The sequence below is a fragment of the Melozone crissalis genome, unplaced genomic scaffold (genome assembly GCF_028551555.1).
Source record: "Melozone crissalis strain CALT ecotype California unplaced genomic scaffold, PUWL_Pcris_2 ptg000013l_1, whole genome shotgun sequence".
NCBI lineage: Eukaryota > Metazoa > Chordata > Aves > Passeriformes > Passerellidae > Melozone > Melozone crissalis.
In genome coordinates this window covers 44,900,624-44,919,547 of record NW_026535791.1, presented here as the reverse complement: position 1 = coordinate 44,919,547, position 18,924 = coordinate 44,900,624, and the positions used below count along the sequence as shown (strand labels likewise).

The 18,924-nt window shown below is 42.0% G+C and overlaps 1 protein-coding gene across 1 annotated transcript in view; it reads left to right on the top strand.

The window, feature by feature from the left end:
- The window catches only part of AFF3 (ALF transcription elongation factor 3), a 318,188-nt gene that overhangs the window by 196,653 nt on the left and 102,611 nt on the right, over positions 1-18,924 (top strand). The window contains exon 8 of the mRNA XM_054272311.1: positions 3,036-3,087. Coding sequence (XP_054128286.1) covers positions 3,036-3,087 — 52 coding nt within the window. The remainder of the gene's footprint in view (positions 1-3,035; positions 3,088-18,924) is intronic.

Here is an 18,924-nt window from a genome sequence, read left to right as displayed (position 1 = left end):
TTAAAAACTCATAATAGCTGAAATTATTCAACTCCATCACAATAAATATCGTTTATCCCTGTTACCCAGAAAGGGAAATTTATTCTGGTTGAGTGATTCACCAAAATTCCAACTAAGAGGAGAAAACTCCTTTTCTGGCCACCCACTATTCAACAGGGGAATCCTACAAAAGTTCATTTGAAATTTATTTTGAAATTTGAGAAGTCTGGACACATCTTCTGCTTGTATCTAAAAAGGTTGGGTAAGAAGTTGTGTGAGATGAGGCAGAAACTAGCAAAGACCTCCCAGTCCTGTGGCTAAGGATCTGTGGACTGACTGTTTCCACTGTGTGTTTTCCGCATACACCCACTGACACACACCCTCAGTGCTTAGCATCTGAAATAAAATGTGCTAACAGCAATCCCATAGCAAGGTGGGTAGTATGTTCTTTGTTAATTCCAAAAAGGCTAAGAAAAGCAATGGTTCACACAAATTTGCCCATAAGAAGCAGTCAATACTAGAGAAAATTTAGCAGTTCAGCAAATTCCAGCCTCCCTCAATGGTACCTGCATGCATTTGACAGGTTACATGAAAAAATCAAAAGTAAATCTTAATTTGGCCATGTGTGAGTGTAAAAAAAGCCAAGTTATTGTAACAGGTAATTAAAAATATTATCTGTAGCGTATCTGTGACATTCACCTATGCTTAGGCTATACACATTTGTAAAATTTCTACATTTCAGTCAAGTGAGAATGAAGTTGGTAAGAAGTGATAAAGCATAAATGGCCAGATTTTCTACTCTGATAGGCTGTACTGATGCATTTCTACCATCTGTACAGGCTCTGTCCTTCCTCTCCACACAGAAGTATGTTAAGTGACAATTAGCAGAAAAGCAGCTACAAATGCTTACAGTAGGGTAATCCATTAATATCCAGTTTGGCTAAATCACAGACATTCTGTTTCCTCACAGTACGTATGCTGTTTCCCTTGTTGCTGCATTAACATACATTGCTGAAAGTAGAACTGATGTGAACTCTGCTGGCAAAGCACTCAGGAATCCATATTCCCTCTCACACTCAAACAAACCAGTGTTCATGGTAATAATTCATCACTTAGAAAAGACCCAAGTTACAAATAGGAAATCTTTGAATATATGCCAACTGTTACTGTTGGTTTCTTGTTCCAAATTACCATAATGCAGATGAGCTCCAGGGCTCCAGGCTCCAGAAGGCTGACAAAAATATATTTTACCAACAGCTTCCTAGCCAGTGACTTCACTATCTGGATATAGTTTCTGAGGTCTCTGCTGAAAGTGAAGGGTGACCTAGAGATTATGGAGTGGATTTGTTCCATCCTGTGTGGATGCCCTGCTCATGCCTAAATTTTAGGTGGCTTTAGTAGCTGTCCTCTTACAGTGAATGCTGAGCTTTCCTAGAAGTTCATGTAGGCATTGGTGGTTTTGAAGTCATCCAGAGTCTTCCCCACCCTGTTCAGTAAAGTTTAGGCACCTCAGCTGGACAGACACAAACCCTACCAGAGGGGAGGATGACATCTGAAAGCACTGTGTCAAGGTGTTTGAGATACCCAGAACTTCCACTACAAGTCAGCTACCTCCAGAAGGTCACTGTCTAGAGTGTCCTTCAGCTTCCTTCTGTACAGCAGTGAATGAACACTGGCAGCAGAGTCCTGCCTCTTCTAAAGGCAAGAGCAAGTTTTCCAGAGGTGCCCTTACAGCTGCTGCACTGTGGAAACTGAGGGTGAGGTCTTTGTCAGCAGCAAATGGATGATATGTGATACTCATGTGCATGGACTAGGTATCCAACACCCACTCAACCCAACGACAGCACATCAGGCAGCACCAAAACACCCTGACCAAAATAAGAATTTCTCACGGTTTTTCAGGAGGAATAGGTGCATTTTGGCTTAACACAGCTCATTATATGGTAATGGAGAAAAACACATCCATCAGTAAACCAGTCACATTCAACCTCTGTGCCTCCTTGTCTGCTAGGCAACATAAACTCACGTGTAGACAGCTATTAGCATCCAGCAACACACAAGAGCAGCAGCATCTGCACACTCACTGGGCCCAGGATTCAAGTTCAAGGTGATTCAAGGGGAGTAGCTTACCCTCTAAATCCATGGTAGAGCTACACAGAAATCTTACACTGGAGCGCAGCTTTCTCAGGTTACTCAGAGAACAATAATTACAGCAAACATCAGCCTTGCTGGTTTTTGGCAGGCAGTAGAAAGCAGGGAGAAGGACTGTGCCTGGCTCAGCAGAAGCAGCACCACCCCACCTGCCAGCAGCCTGCCTCCCACTGTCTGAGCTATGTAAATAAATTGTGTTGGGCAGATACATTATTTTGGACCCGGGATGGGGATCATCACAAGCTAGCATACCAGGACCCACATGATTCATAACAAAATGTGGACATCCCTTGGACCTCTGGTGCTTCCCAAGCATTTGGGTACTTGAATTCTCCTGGCATTGAGTGCCTAAGCCAAACATAGCAAAGAGGGCTTCCCCAGCCCCCACCTACAGAAGTTAAAGGTCAAATCCTTAACGTGTCAAAATGAATGTGAACCAAAATATCCACTGGCAGAACTGTGCCCTGATCACTGCCTTACTGTCCTCTGCTGATGCCGTTTTGCTTTGTATTTTGAAACAATTACTGATCCTGGAGCAGGGTTCTGGAGCAAGTGCGTGTTGTATGGAGTACACTCTCAACAGCAGAGCTGTAGGGCCCTAGAGAAATCCTTTCCATTGCTCCAGGGTCTGCTCTCCCTGGTAAGGTCTGTGTTCTCTAAGCACCTCCTCTTGTGGAGTTCCTCTGCCTACATTTCTGGAGCACTTGTCAGTGACGAGAAGAGTCAAGTCAGGATTGAGTCCCTGCTTGCAGGCGCTCCAGCAGAGCCCCTGTGGTTGCCTCCACAGCTGTCTGTGTGTGGCAGGAGTGGTCAGTGCTAGCAGTGAATAAAGCATTGATGTGTCACATCTGAGCAGTTTTCATGCTGACCCATTTCTGATGTCATTTTCTTCTTCTCTTTTAAAGGGAAAAGTGATGTAGAGCCAAAGACCCCAGAGAAAAGCGCAACCCATACATCGTAAGTCACATTTGCGTTTAAGATTGGAGAAGGCAGCTGTGTTTTTATCAGATCTGTTGGGCAAAATAGAATTTGTTTGTTTTCATTAAGATAAAGCTCTTTCACTGATGCTTTTCGTAAAACGGCTTTTTAGATAATGACTAAGCATTAATTATTCCTAGAATTTCTGCATGCTGGTAAGTCAGCAATCCTTGCAAGTGAAATGGCTCCATATCACGCTGAATAGATATGAGATTATTTTTGTGGGTGGGCAAGGCTGGCCTTTAGAACCTTACTTCAACATTACCTTAATGCTGCTGGAGTTTGTCACACTTGCTAAAAAACATCATGTCACATATGCCTTTGATGTACTGATGTAATTTTAAAAGACTGCAGTCTGCAGCCTCACCTCTGAATTACTTGAAATCCAATTACAGTTATCTCTGGTCTCTCATGATTTTGTTGATGTTTTTGAATTAACAAAAGAAGTCAAGAAATAGATAGGAACAGGCACTTGTAATATATCAGTGTTCACCTTCACTTTAGTGCAACAATAGAAGCTTTTACCATTTTTTACTCTAGTATACAAAAGACTGAATTGTTTTGCCAACATCAACCAGTCTATGAAACAGATGGGCTGCAAGCTAAAAAAATTAAAAAATAGCATCAGTCTTCCAAACTAAGCGAGATAAGTGAATTCTTTTAATAACTACCAGGCAGGAGCATTATGAATTTCTGCAAAATCATTCACCTTTTTAATCCCATTTGAGAGAGAGAAGTTCTTGTAACAGTCAGTCATGTGAGTTTTAGAGTGCATCTGGCCCATAATTTATGTTTTCTGATTCCTGTTATTTAAATTCAGAGCATTATATCATGTAAATCTCACAAGGTGTCACCATTTGTTACATGGCCAAAAGTAGTCACAGAAGGAGGTACAATAACAGTGATTTATTGTGGGACGTTTTGATTTCTGCTGCAAATACGCATTAAAAATCTTCTGGAAATTAATCTGGGAAAAGATTTGACATGGTGTAAGAAATGGCTTGTCCTGCAGATTGTGTTGTGGAATGTAATTATAGTATGCAAGCACATTTAGGCAAACTTATTAAATGAATTAAGCATTAGCAACCTTATGCCTTCTGATAGCATGATTGCTGGGAACATTTAATAGAATTATTTCAATAATTATCATTTTTAAAAATAATATTGCAATAAAGACCAAAAGAAGAAGGGTTTTAATGCCATCTGGAGGTATTTTGGAGAAATGAACACATTTATTTTTCCTGATATTTAGCAATATGTAAAACACAAGCCATCCTCCACAGTGTTTTTTCTAGTTAGTATTTTATTGATGAGGACTGTTCTTCTGCATTAGATTAAATTTCTGTAAGATTTCTGAACCACAACAGTGGTATCTCTGAACCCAAAATACGGGTTGAGAGGTACACCCCAATACAGATGTGGGTTGGATTTGAGACTACATACTGGGTGATACAGTGTGCCAGAATCTGGTTAGGTGTGAAAGGTTCCTTGCCTAATAAGAGATCTTGGTACCTTCTGAAACTGCTGTCTACTAGATACAGTATATTTCTATTGCTTATCTTTCAATTATTACTATGTTCTAAGGCTACCCCACAGCATACATTGGTTCACAGAAAATTTTTAGTGGCAGAAACAACTTGTTACTGTTGATAAATTACTGCATTCAGGAACCAGAGGCCCTCTAGTTAGGGAAATTCCATAGCAATGGAGGCAGGAGAAAAAAAAGGAGATGAGAAGAAGGGCGCCAACAAGTGTTGTGTCAAAAGAGAACAAAGAAAGTGGGACTGATACAGTTAAGTTGGAAAAGGAATTGCAAACATCAAGTTTTCAGAAAGAGATAAGAAACTGGGAATAGTAGAAGAGAAAACCAGAGATCAGAAACTGAAGACAAGTAAAAGCCATTAGCAAACTCAAGATGTGCATGTTACTCAATAAAAGGCTGGATCTGTGAGTGTTAGTGAAGGAAAGTAACCCACACTGATATGTAGGCACACACTGATGCCCCAGTTCTCTTTATGCTACCCTGCTGTTGGCCTTTCCTAGGTTTCTTCTCTTTTCCACCATCTTCTAGGACAGCTGTTTATCCCTGGTGTCTCAGGCAGTCACAAATACAGAACTCCTCTGCTCTTTTGGGGCTGCAGCAACTCGCACCTGCGCACACGATGCACAGCCAGGAGAAGCTGTGGTGCACACCTGCACAAGGGCCTGTGAGCCTGGTCTCTCTGCAGATGCGTGCTCTCTGCCCTGATGCACATGGAGGAGACCATGCCTGGGCAAGAGCTCCAGCAGTGCCCAGCTGGAAGCCTCAGGGCTGTGCAAGGGGCAGGAATGCTGCCAGGGGTCCCTGTGGGTAAAAAGGCTGTACCCTCTTGCAAGGTATCACTCCTCTCAGACTGTCAAAGGAGCCCAGCTGGCAACTCCTGGCAGGGGTGCTAAAAAGGAGCAACACTGATGTAGGAGAGAGATGGCACATTCAGGGCTGACATGGAGAAACTGTGGATGCACCTCACCGTGAATCAGCGTTTCCCTGTGAAACAGGAACAAACAGCAACAAAAAAACCTCCCCCAAAGTCATGTTTGCCTAGAGGAAAACTACAGAAAAGATAGGGAGGATTAAATTAATGTTTTTTTCTTGAAAATGTATTTTTTATTTTCCTCAGGCATGTTACAAGCCTCACACTCTAGCCAAGCTTATATGATTCAGTGGCAGTTAATTCATCCCTGGTGCAGATATACTGCCTCCATCCAAACATTATTTATGCAGCTTCAAAGGACAGGTTGATTACCCTCCTGAATCAGGCAGTGAGGCGTTTGTGAACCAAGCATTAACATGACATGTCCCCTCAAGATAACACTCATGCCTTGCCACTGGCTCCAGGTCCTCAAAAACAAACATAACCCTGAGACCTGGAGCCCCAGGAGCAGAGGTGCTGTCTGTAACCTCCCAGAGTACACAAACTGAGAGTGCAGGATGCATAGTGCTCTGTTCAGAGGCTTTGGGTACAGGAATCATTTGGAACAGCATTAAGCACAGGGGCTTTTCCTATGTGTCTAACTCCCTAGACAGACTCATTATGACATAGCTCTCCACTGATAATAATATTAAACATTAAAAAAATAGTAGGCATTAGATGATGCATATTAATTGATGCAGCATCCTAATGAGGCAAATTAATAAGGGCAGTTATTGCAATCCTAAGGATTACAGAGATGGATCTAGGAAAATAAGACTGATGGAAAAGTGGGAAGGAAATCTAAGCAGAGCTGTATCATTTTGCACAATATTCCTATGGCTTTCACTGCCTTGGCATTCCCAATAATCACCTGAGCTGGCACTAAAGAATAGCAATAAAAGGTGCAAACAATACAGAAGTGTTAAGCTGTCTGTAGTCTTCCCCAGTTGATTCATGTTCCTTGTAATTGAATGCTTTTAAAGCCATGAGCATTCTGTATTTGAAGGGGTTTTGTTGTCATTGTACTCAATATATATAGCTCTCCATGGGTCATATGGTTATAGCTTTGCTGAGCATTTCCAAACTTTTAGGACTGATCAGAAATATCTAGTGATGTTTTGTTCTTTTGGTTTTGTGATCAGAGGGTCAATTTTCAAGGGTCAGAAAACTTTCACAAATTTTGTTTAAAACATCTGATTTTTATTAAAATTCTTTCCCTCCCCGTGTTTTTACCACCAGAGTCTGGAGAGCTGCATTAAGACATGGCCATGAAGGAAGAGTGGTCTTTGGTTCTTTGATGTTTGCAGTTACATGATTTTAGTCTTTTTTTGACAGATCTGTGTGTCCTTTCAGTAAGCCTGAAATGGTTGTAATTAAAACTTTAAATTTTACAACTCTTCTCTGGAAGGCAAAGTGATTCCAACCAGTGCACATGTTTCAGAGGACCTTGCAGGGCCACAGAAATGCCTCCCTGAGCCGGGGATCTGGGATCTTCCATCTTCCCACGTGCAAAATATGACAATAATTAAAAAATAGCACAAATATACAAAGTGCCCAGCATGACTCCTGCTCTTGGAATGACTTTCGATGTACTGTCTGTTGCAATGTTCTTCAGTACCTTTGTGTTTGTAAATGATTTCCAGTTCAGACTACCCAAGGTTAATCATGCCTGACTGTGATTCACTGCTATGCATTTACCTCGACATTTCTAGTGCACTTACTTAATGATATCAGGGCTAGCAACCAGATACCTCAGTGCTGTCTCTTTATTAACCCTCCCACAATTGTTTTCATGCTGAGCTGCTCCAGATTTTTCCCTCCCTTTTTACAAGAGAATTAACTAAGATTGAGGGAGGCTTTTATAATTTATGGCAGTTGTGCAGGTTTTGTCCTTTGCTAATACTCTCTGAGAATCACAGCGATCACTCTGTGTGTGTGTGTGTGTGTGTGTTGGCTTGTTTGCTTTTGCCAGGCAGAAATAGATGTTGGCTCTGTTCCCTCCATGTACTGGTCCCCAGCATCACGTGCAGAATGGTTTGCTCAGAGGAATCTTCATTAACAGCACTAAAGTCAGCAGCTTCTAAGCTGCCCATTTGCAGACATTAGTGCTACAGTTTCTTGCCCATCCAACACCTGCTCATCATTCTCACCACTCTGAATCTCCTTCAGGAAGGAAACATCATGTTGGAGCAACATCACTGCTGTTCTTGCTTAATGTGACGCATTTATATTGGCACGAGCATCTCATGTTGCAGTGCATCTTTCTTCCTTTCTTGTCTTGCCCCTTCTATCTTCAGAGTGGCTTCAACAGCTGAAATCACCTGCTGGCTTCCCCCTCCTGCAATGAGAAGACTGAGGCAGAGGGGTTACAAGGTGCCTGCAGAGAACAGAGAGAGCCAGTCTCAAATACAGGCGATCAGTTTGAGCAGGTGCTGCCAGCTCAGCATCCAGCCCTTAGCCCTCAGAGAGCTTGTCCTCTCACATCTGGCTGACGTGGGGTCTTGACCTCAAGTCTCTCAGGCAACAACTGCAACCTAATGGGACATTGGGAGCTGGAAGAGTAGCCTTAATCCCACCTCACTCCACCGAAAGCCCTGGTGCAAGTTATTTTTAAGTTAACCTTGGGCTTTTCCCCAGCTAAAATAATTAGACCACCCTGAAGACTATCTCATTAATATTTGTACAAAGTGTTGAAAAATGTAATGTCCTGTAAAAAAAGCTGAGGATTACTCACCCAGAACAGTAAAGGAAATGGGTAGTAGTTGAAGTTTTCAAGGACACACATGGGTAGTGAATGGTGAATGTCCTGAGGAGTGCCACATGTAGGGAGAAAGAGAGAGCAGAAGCTGCCGCCTTTCCCAGGTGCCTGCAGACCTGGTGATCAGTGGCAGCTCCTGCCCCATCACCATTCTCCTATCCTCTCCCCAGAGTTTCAGTCTTGGGACAAGGGTCAACAGTTTAAATTAGAAGACTTTGGCTTTAGTCTTGCTGAAGTGGAGGGAGAGATGGCAAATAGAGAAGGGACAAACATGCAAACGGTGGAGGAAAAAACCCTCCAGCAGTACATCTTCAATATCCTTTTCTTTGTTTGCCAAAAGAACCATGATGGATCAAGTCAATTGAACCAGAAAATAGCTAACAGATGGGCCTGGAGGACAATGGAAGGGGTGAAATCCATGCTAGTGAGGAAGCTGGTTCCAAAAAAAGCACACACTTCTATGGGATATAATCCACTTTTCAGCTTTCCAATTAAGATACTGGGGCAACTTTCTAATCTCTCACAGCTCAGCTTGTGGGCATTTTAGATGGCAAGGACATCTGCAGCAGACACATCAGCCAGTGATTTGGTGAAAACTCTTTTAGTAACTCCACGGGCTCTATCCAGGGCTGTCCTGGGGCACACCAGTCTGTTTATGAGCCACCAATGCCCCTGCTTTGCTGAGAAGCACAACTTCCAAAGGCTGGTAGCCAATACGAAATAGCACCCTTTATGATAATTTTGGAGGGCTTTTTATTTCTGAAAACTTTAATATGTCAATGGCTTTTAATGTATATCTGTAATGTTTTTGAGAGAAGTCATGCAGTGCATGAAAAAAAAAAAGAAAGAAAGAAAACAACCCCTCACTATGATGAATGAAGGCAGTGTTTTTCAGAATGATGGAGGTCTTTAAAACTGCAGAAGTGAAAGTCTGGTGTTTATCCATGAACTAAGTCTCTGGCAGAAGAAGAAGGCTGGTTTCATTGCACTATTCCACCTGTTTACTTGAGCCTCAGCTTGCAGAGCTAACCCATAACACAGCCAGATTCTCACTCTGCTCAGCCAGTCAAGCAAGGGCAGCTAAAATTTTAAAACCCCCTCCTCAGCTCTCAAATTTCCATGAAAAAGTTCCTCTTTTCTGCCCTCTTCCCTGAAATATTACCCTTAGTCCATGTACAGAGTGTTTCTCTGTGTGTTAAATATATAGACTGTTAAAAATGCAATTCTACCATAACTTCCCACCCCTAAAAATGAAGTGATTTCACCTGTGGGATGCATCAGAGTCACTGTAGTATTGTCACAATGCTGATGTGAACCTTTCCTGCCAATTCCTAACCTTTTCTGAGCACAGATTTTTTGAGTTTACAGAGCACAATGCTGCCGATAGTTCACAAAAAAAACCCTATTGTAAGTTGACACCAAGAAGTCTATTTTCTTCAAATGCTATAAAGACATTTTTTTGGAAGACATTTGCTCACACACATCTTGACTGAGTCTGTCTTTAAGGTCTACAAAGTTAAGGAGAAAGAATAAATTTGTATTATTGGTCATCTTTTTGCCATGTAAAAAATATAGACACACAGTAGTCAAAGTGATACAAGTAAAAATAATCTTTAAATAGCACCTAAAGTAATAAAAAGATCTCAAAAATATGATCTCCCTGAAAGAAGATGAGTTGGAGCTGATTTGTTGGGTTCAGAAAGAAAATATATGGAAACCCAATCTGACCTTAATTGCAGCTGTGGTTTTCCTGGGATAAAATTGAGCTTCTGTTGATTTCGAGTCAGACCAAAAAAGCATTATTTGACATCTCAACAAAAGTGGACATAGGTGAATGCTAAATAAAAGTACTACTGAGGTCTGGGGAAGTTTTGTTTGACTTAGATGGGGTGAGGTAGGGCTTTCACTGTCCTATTTTTAAATGCTATCCCTCTCTTCCACCAGATATAACAAATAGCTTGCACTAACCACCCTTATGGCTCAATGCAGTTTTATTTATAAAGTAGCCTTGATACAGACCCTCTTATGTAGCACCTTCACCTTTACTATCTATCTGTACTCCTCACACGGTAGGGAAAAATAATTAGCTGCAGGAAGCTGCCCTCATTTTGACGCCACCCTTGGCTCAAAGCTGAAGGGGAAAGTGTTTTTATGCAAGAGAAAACTTCACTCCAAAACAGCAGCTTTTGTCCCATTGGAAAACTTAATATTATGCAGGGCATAATTTCTAATTTTATACCAAGTCAAAAAATGCTTCTGTATCACCAGTGTTCATTAAATGCCATTTAGAGTGAAGCTGACCAACTTAACTGGACAAAATATCATCATGCTTGAGGAAATGTTTTCCTGTATTACACTCAGAGCATATTTTTCTCTTAGGGACTGTTTTCCTTGGACTTTGTCGATTGTAAGAGACTAATTAGGAATTTTGTATGTGCTAAGTATTAGCTCAGAATGCAGTGGCTAAAGAGGGGTTGCCAGGACAATCAGGGGGTGCAGGTAGTTGGGAAGAAGCCTGTTTCGCTGGCAATGCCTCCAAGAAGGCAGACACAACACCACCGACCCCACGCTGTATTTTCTCTCTGAAGAAAATGATAAATGGAAGCTCGGCGTCTCGCACGTTGGAGTCGCGGTGTACGTGGTGCTGGTTTTTGCTGGGCTAAAATTCCTGGTTGCCAGGGTAACACATTTTGGAAATTCTCTACCCTGGGCGAAAGCTGCTGCAACTTGAAACCCACCGTAGCTGATGCTTGTCGGGGGCACCAGCACTGCTGTGTGTGGGGGCTGCTGGCTTTGCCCAGGGCTTTGGGGCAGGGAAACAAAACAAAATGGGTCCAAAGGAAGAGAAGAATGACCGGGGGCGTTCAGTACTTCCAGACTTCCAGGATGTCATAACCTGATTGTTTTCTCCACACCATGTCAGCCAAAGATGGGGGGGGTTAGCCCATCTCAGGGCTGAATTGGGTGATGGGAAGAGGAGAGGTGTGTGTGCGCCCGGAGGGTGGGGAGAGGAGGAGGGTGAGAGGGGAGGAAAGAGAGATACAGGGTTCTGGCCACCTGCCAAGAAAAATAACTAACATTTTGCAAAAGAGAAATCTTAAGACTGAGGTCATAGTATGGAAAAAGTCTGTTTCACAGATTCTTGAGCCTGAATACAGGCCAAGATTTTTAGGGGTTTTTTTTCCCCCTAAATGCAGGCATCCTATTAACATTTGAACACTAAAGCTCGTCCAGGAATGGAAAGATTTTGGTATCTGAAGTGCCTTAGTTTTATACTTTATTGGTAGACAGATATAATTTTTTAGTAACAAGAAAGTGAGATTCTGAATGAGAAGCTCCCTCATTTTGCAATTAACTTATTTTATGACTATGAAGAACAAATTAAAGGAATCTGAAGAAGCGCCTGTTTCTCCCACAGAGTGACCAACTCGAAAAAAAGAGACATTTCAAGCTTGGTGGACAACTTTTTATTTGCCATGCAAAATACAAAAAGATACTGAAACCTGAAATGATGAATTTTCCTGTGTGGAAAAGTCTGACTGTTCAGCCATGAATAGCTGTGATTTTTTTAAACCTTTATAGTAGCAGGCTGGCAGTTTCATGACAAATTACTTTTCATACCTAACTAAACAAATTATTGAAGTTCTTCTGCCTTAATCTTTGGATTTGGATTAAAAGTCAGAGTGTGGATATTTTTTAACTGGAAAAAAATAACCCTTTGGATTTGTTAGGATGTTATTGCAAGCAAGTTTTCTGGTCTTTGATTTGCTAAGCTACAACTGGAGTCTGCCTTCCTCAGGGTAAGAATATTTCCACATTATCATTTCACCTGTGGTATTTTAAGAGGGAGAATATTATATCTCAGCGTGTATCTTGGCTTTGTGCATTCTGTTCTTTGTTTAGCATGCAGACAAGCCTCATCTCCCAAAAGAGATGTGGAATATATTTATCGGCAGTTTTAGAACTGATGATAGATTTGACAAGTGAGCAGGGTGACACACTGAAGCTATCAAAGCTGGAGATGAATCAGGACAAAGGTTTGGATGAGGTATATTGTTCCTGAGATTCAAAAGGATTATACTTACTGATCATTCCAAAATCAGGGCAACTGTACCACCGACTTACAAAGATAAAAGCTAAGTTTTTCCAAAGGAAAAAAAAACAACCACATGGTTTGATTGGCCCACAGACCTTTTATGGCAAAATAGTGCAATTACAGCTGGCATTTCTGCATGCTGATTTTTATTAGTTTTGTAAGATATTTTGTCAGGATTCATTTGTGCTGATTCCCCCTTTCATGGCATAAACTGTAAGCAATTGTCGGTAGAGAGAAGGAGTCTCTCGACAAATTTCTTCAGAGACACACTCCAGGAGGTGTGATAAATCAGGTATACTAAATTAAAACAGAGCTGATCTGTTACTTGATAATCATGTGAACTTACTATATATTTAATTGTATTAGAATTTAGTGCAATTATGGGTAAAAATCCTGTACATTCACCATCAGCTTTCCTACTACCAAAGCAAAGCAGACAAATCAGCACAAATAATATCTTTAAAATATTTAACAGCACAATACAGACAAAGAATGAGCAAATCACCCTTCTGTCTCTGGCTTGATGACCAATTTTTGTGGCATTTAAGTGGGCATAGAGGGGGCCTTCTGTTCTGAAGTCCCCCAGAGAGATGAGGCAGGCACCCAGATGTGTGACCTGTCTTGATGTAGTTCCGATGAAGACCAAATACAGCGAAGAGCAAGGAAAGGGTCTGGGGCTGGGAACCCCAGAACATCACAGAATATACCCTCAAAACCAATTTGTCATTACTCTGGTCTATATTGGTTTTAACTTTTGGTCTTAAGAAACAATTCAGATCCCTGCTCATGTAAAATCCATGTTTTCCTTATAACATACAAAAATGTGATATGAGGCACAAACTTTGATACTTTTAATAACTGTAAGCAACAGCAATTTTTATACACTTCTATGGAAAAACAATGAAGCCTTTTGCCACGAACTGTTAAAAAAAATGGGATTTCCTCTGTCACATGGGAAGATTTTGATCTCATAAATAATTATAGATAGGCATGATGACTTTTAGCAGGACTTCTTTCAGTACTGTTTGAAAGATCAAGAATTCCTGTGAGTACCTGGATTTGTGCTTGTGCTGTGCTGCCCATCTCCAGTTCAGTTAAAAAGCATTTCCCTGAGAGCAGCAGGCTTTACTGAGAGCAGCCTCAGTAAAGAAGGATGTGTAGAAAAAAAGGGCTTGCTACAAAGTGACTGCACATGGGATGAGCAGGGGGGAAAAAGAGGTTCCCGTGTTTGTCAGAGGGGAGGTCTGCTTCTCCTGCCCATCCCTCCCAGCTGCCCTCAGCACCCTGAGCGTTGTCCCACAGCTCGGGTGTCCCAGCACGGCTCCGGTGCACGAGGGGTCCAGGAGCCAGGAAACGCACAGCCAGCCTAGGACAGATGCCCTGTCCCCTCCTGAAGAGTTTTACTCTTGCAGGCTTTGTATTCAGGAGAAGGAAACCTCTCCCTGAGCCTTCTGCATGTATTTCATTACTGTCTAGGAGTGGGTGATGCCACTCTTCAGCAGGCAAGCTCTTGTGAGGAGCCCTGCTGCACCCACAGCAGCATCCTGTGACTGATGATGAGCAGGCAGGAGTCAGGGACCAAATTGCCAGCTCTGAAGCCTGGGAGACAGTAGAATAAAGAGAGAAGGAGGAAGATCAGAGGTATGGTAACAGAAGACTTGTCATCCAGGATTTTAGGGGTTTCCATTACTATATGTAACACGTAAGACTAAACAAGTATAAAGACATACATAATGCATAAACAGTGAGAGGTGGGCACAAAGCTGAATGCTAAAGGTAGGATTTGTAGAAGCACCTATAATACTGATATTATTCCAAATTGTTATATATTTCCCTCAGACAAAAGTAGGTGGATTACTTAATAACCATCATCTCCAGGCCTTGTGAAAAGATTATATAAAGCAACAGCGCTTCTTTTAAAATTATTTTGATTTATCTTTATCTAACAGAAATGGCCAAGTATCTCTTTAGCATGATCCCATTTGGCTCAATGACATTGCAGAGCTATGAATTCAGTATGAGAACAACTCTTTCTGTGCACTAAAGAACATAAAAGCTCGGGTGCCTAGCTGCAAAGCAAATACCTCCTGCTCAAGCCGCTTATGTGTTTCTACTTGAGAGAAATTAAAATCTCATTTTATTTCTTTGCATGGTCTTGTCATCCACTCAGATTTTTTATTCAAATAAATCTCTGGTTATTTTCAAAGAATGTCTTCTGTATGAATTGCATTAGCTTTAAGGACTCACCAAGAACAGCACGGTCCAGGCTGACACTCTCCATCAGAGAAGGACCTGTATGAATCTTATCCTACAATTCTGCAGCTCAGTTAATTAAGTATTTGATGTCCTAAGAAGCTGCTGCCTCCCAAAGTCAAGGAGAGGAAGCTGCCAGACCCCGTTTCCATCTTTGGCCACAAGACCCAGTGACGTTCAGAGACTGTCCACCCATCACACCATGTTACACAACTCTTCCCCTCTCCCCAGCCCAGAGTGTTGATGAAATTAGGTAGCATGAAAAATTAACCCCACTGTTGTTGTAATGCAGCTGGGTAATGTGTGGCCTCATTTGTTGCTGCTTTGGTAGTGTTTGATGCTTTGGTAGCATGGCACTGTGAATGGGCAGAGGGGAACCCAGTAGAACAAATCCAGGGAGCAGCGCCAAAACCCTACCTGCTCTCCAGGTGTCCTTGGGCACCTTAGGCCCAATGCAGACTATGATTTCTGATTTCTCTTTCCCTGCCTTGTTACTTGCTGTCCATCCTTTGCCATCCACCCCTTCTGCTTTTTTCCCTTCATTTTCTTCCTTGCCTCAACCTTTGTGTTGTTTTCCTACCATTGCATTCCTGGTTTTGTCAGGATTCATCACCTGCAGCCTCATTTCTTATTGTTTTTCACCTGTGTGAGCCCTCCCATTTTCTATCTCTTTTTTACAAAACATGTCTCCACGTCTCCTGAAAAACAGAAAAGAAATAGAGAGATGTATGTAACAAGGGATACAAAAAATACATCCACAGTAGCTCAGATTTCTGGATTAGTGTATATCATCATTTGCCTCCTTTCCCCCTTGATTTTTCCATCGTGTCATCTCTGTTTAATGGTAAAGACTAACTTCTAACTCTTTTGTCATGTGCTAGGTATTGCCCCAATCTTCCTTTAGGGCACATAGTTTTTCATTACTTCTCTTTTAAGAATCACATAAGGAAAAGAAAATAAAGAGAGAGAGAGAGACAGAGATTAATATGGAGAAAAGTTTTACTTAGCTACAAAATGTTTTCCTTTAATAACTTTAGGCATGATTGACAGATAGGTTTATTTAATCAAATTGCCTTTTCTGACAGTGTATTATTTAATGAGGGAGTTCTCTTTTTTTGATTGCATAGGAAGTGTGGAAGCATCTGAGAATTTCTGATGTGCTATTTACTTATCCATTATGTTGGGAATCAGTGTAATTTCAATGTCAGCAGTGGAATTAATAACCATAACTGTTATCTGTCACAGAATGATCTATTTGGGGATTTTCTCAGCAAACCAGGATATATTCCCCATCCTTACACCACAGAAGGAAGTTTTAAAAAATAAGTCAAATTTGAACATGTTTTGGTTTTGATTATCCCTTCCAGGCTAATGGTAAAGGCACATATTTTTGGTCTTTAATTCAGCATGGAGTCACTGATATTAAATCCTTTAGCAGCATAAATTATCCTTACTTTTTTTTCCCACTATTTATTTCACTCTGTTTCTCAAAAACCTCTGTCAAGGATGGCTCCCCATTGAAGTGCACCCTCTCTTCACAAAAACAAAAAACAAAACAAAACAAAACAAAAAACAACAACAACAAAAAACCCAACCAAAACCCCACCAACAAAAGAAAACAAACCAAAAAATTCCTGACACTCTAGTTTCCAGAGATAATTTTAAAAATCCCTGTTTGGCAGTAGTGTCAATTTGTGCTGACTTTGTTCTGGTTTTGGTGTTGTACTCCACCATGTGAGAGCAGGGAAGTGCCTGAGCAGAGAAATGGAATTCCATGAGGGAGGCAGACAGGGCCAAAATCTGGTTCTACTCTCTTGAGGTTATGTGCAGCCTCACATAAGTAAATAACTGATAAATGAATAAAACCTTTCAACTGATACATTTGATAAGCACCAAGACTTTTTATATGACTCCAAAGTAAGGGCAGTAACTATTAAATTAATTGCTTTTTAAATAAAACACATAAGAGAAATTTTTTAAATCCTTCATTGTTCCTTAAAGTGTTTTACTGCCTCATTAATTCTTGATTAGTCTGGTTGTTAAGAGGCCATTATTATGTGGTAATAAGGTGTAGGAAATTACCTCTAGGACTACAGTCAAGTCACACAGACCTGTTAGAGTTAGCACCTCATCAGGTGCTCAGACCAAGTGCCAATGGTGTAAGTCAGGGGTGCCCTGCCTGGTGGTGGGGCTCAGGGTGCTGGTCCTGTGTGATGGGATGCTAGCTGAGATGAGGTGAGTCCTCTGGGCTCAGAAGTCCTGACAAAATATGATCCTCTCAGCAGCCTCCTGTCCTTCAAGGGTTTGCCAGTCTTGCCTTTGGCAGAACAGGAAGACTGCTATAAAACAGTGGAATAAAATTATTTTGCAATTACACTCATTTAAGTAATTTTAAATATGCCTGAAGCTAGTGCGGATGAAAGTTCACTCTTTGCTGTATGATTTGTTAGGTAGAGTCAGAGGAGATTTGGTGCCAGTCCAAGAGAATATCCCTAAACTAATGACCTCTTCAGGTCATTAATATTTCTTTTGAACACACAACCCCTCTCAAAGCCTGCTACAAACATTGGTAAAGCTAATCATTATTACCCTTTTACAAATAGGAAAATGAGCCTTGGGAGCTATATTATTGTGCTTTGATGCAACATTAATCAGCATTCTATGGAAAATATTTCTATGTCCTAGTCTGCATCTATTTATTTTTCAGTGTGTATTATTATTTTTTTCCCCTAAATCTCTTTGAGGTTGGTGATCTGATGCTCACCATACATTATACAGCTGCCATTCATTGCCTGTCCAGGGGGGCAATGTGGTACAGCAGCATCACCATCTTTGAAGAGCACTGAAGATGCTCCACCTAAAACCACAAAGCTCAGTGTCCTCAGAGGAAGGAGAGCAGGGCTGGTGTGGCCTTAGTGCCCAGGAGTGATGCCCTGCAGGGTGTGCCAGTGCCTGCCCTCTGCCCTCCTCCTGCTGTGGGTGTCAGAGGGCACTCACACCTCAGGATGGTGTCAGAACAAAGATGCAAAAGGCTCATGTTGTGCCTGAACCCCCAAAATGGGGCTGTGGCCTGGGTTTCAGTCCCAAATATCCTTGTTTGTTATTAAATAGCTGGACACTCAGTTCTATGTGCTTTTGCTCAGGTCTTCAACATTTTTAAGCCCCTGGTGTGGTTTCTTGGGGTGTGTGTGACAGTGTCCCTAGGTCCAGCCCTGAGTGCCATCCCAGAACTCCTCAGGGACTGACCCTGAGCCACAAGCAGCTGGGGAAGAGCCCCTCCCATGTCTCCATTTCACCCTTTGCAAGCTCAGAGCTGGGGCTGTGGGACAAAGTCTCCATACTTGGTGTTCCAGCTGCATCAGAAGTAGCCCCAAGACATGTGCATGGGAAGGTGCTGCAGGCTATGGGCACCACTTCCCCTCATTCCCAGAGCACCCCAGAGGGCATGGCCATCCTTCCAAGCTCATTTGCAGCCTCTCCTTCTCACTGTGACAAAGGACACCCCGAGTTTGACACTGTGTTTGGCTGATTTTGGGTGTGCTTGCCTGCCTGCAGGGTCACTGCCATGGCAGTGCTGGGTTGGGACAGAGCCAGGCCCCACAGAAGGCCATGCTGGTGATGCCTTGTGGAGGCTGACCCACAACAGAGGTCAGACAGAGTTAAACAATAAAGTAGGTATTTATTAGAAAGCCTCAATGGATACACCTTAGGAAGCACAAGAGTCCAGCCAGGGCTACACCCAAGATGAACCCAAAATGGTCACAAAATGGACAGCTTGCCAAGGGGTTCCACATTTTTATAAGTTCTGGTCCATTTGCATATTGGAGTTAATTGTCCAATTATAGCTTTAGCTTATGAAGTCCCATCCTTCTTGTTTTCCTCTCTTCAGTACACCATTGTTTATGCTCTTGGGCCTGAGATTTGGATCATTTGTCTTTGGTCCCCAGCTAGAAAAGGAATTCTTTTGTCTACCTAGGCTGTGAAGAGAGTTTACTATCCCCTAATATGAAGCTCAGAACTTCACACTAAAGCAGTACAGAATCTGAAAAATATAAAAGCTAAAATCTGAGGCACCAACAGCAGCAGAGCTGTCCCCATCAGCCAGGCAGTCAGGGGCCATCACCCCAGCTGCAGTGACATCCCACACACAGCCCCAGTGGTCCCAGGCAGGGCTGCAGGAGGCACCTATCTGCTGCTCCTTTCTGCTGAAATGGATTTTTAATATCACATGATAATAATTAGCAGGCCAATTGTCA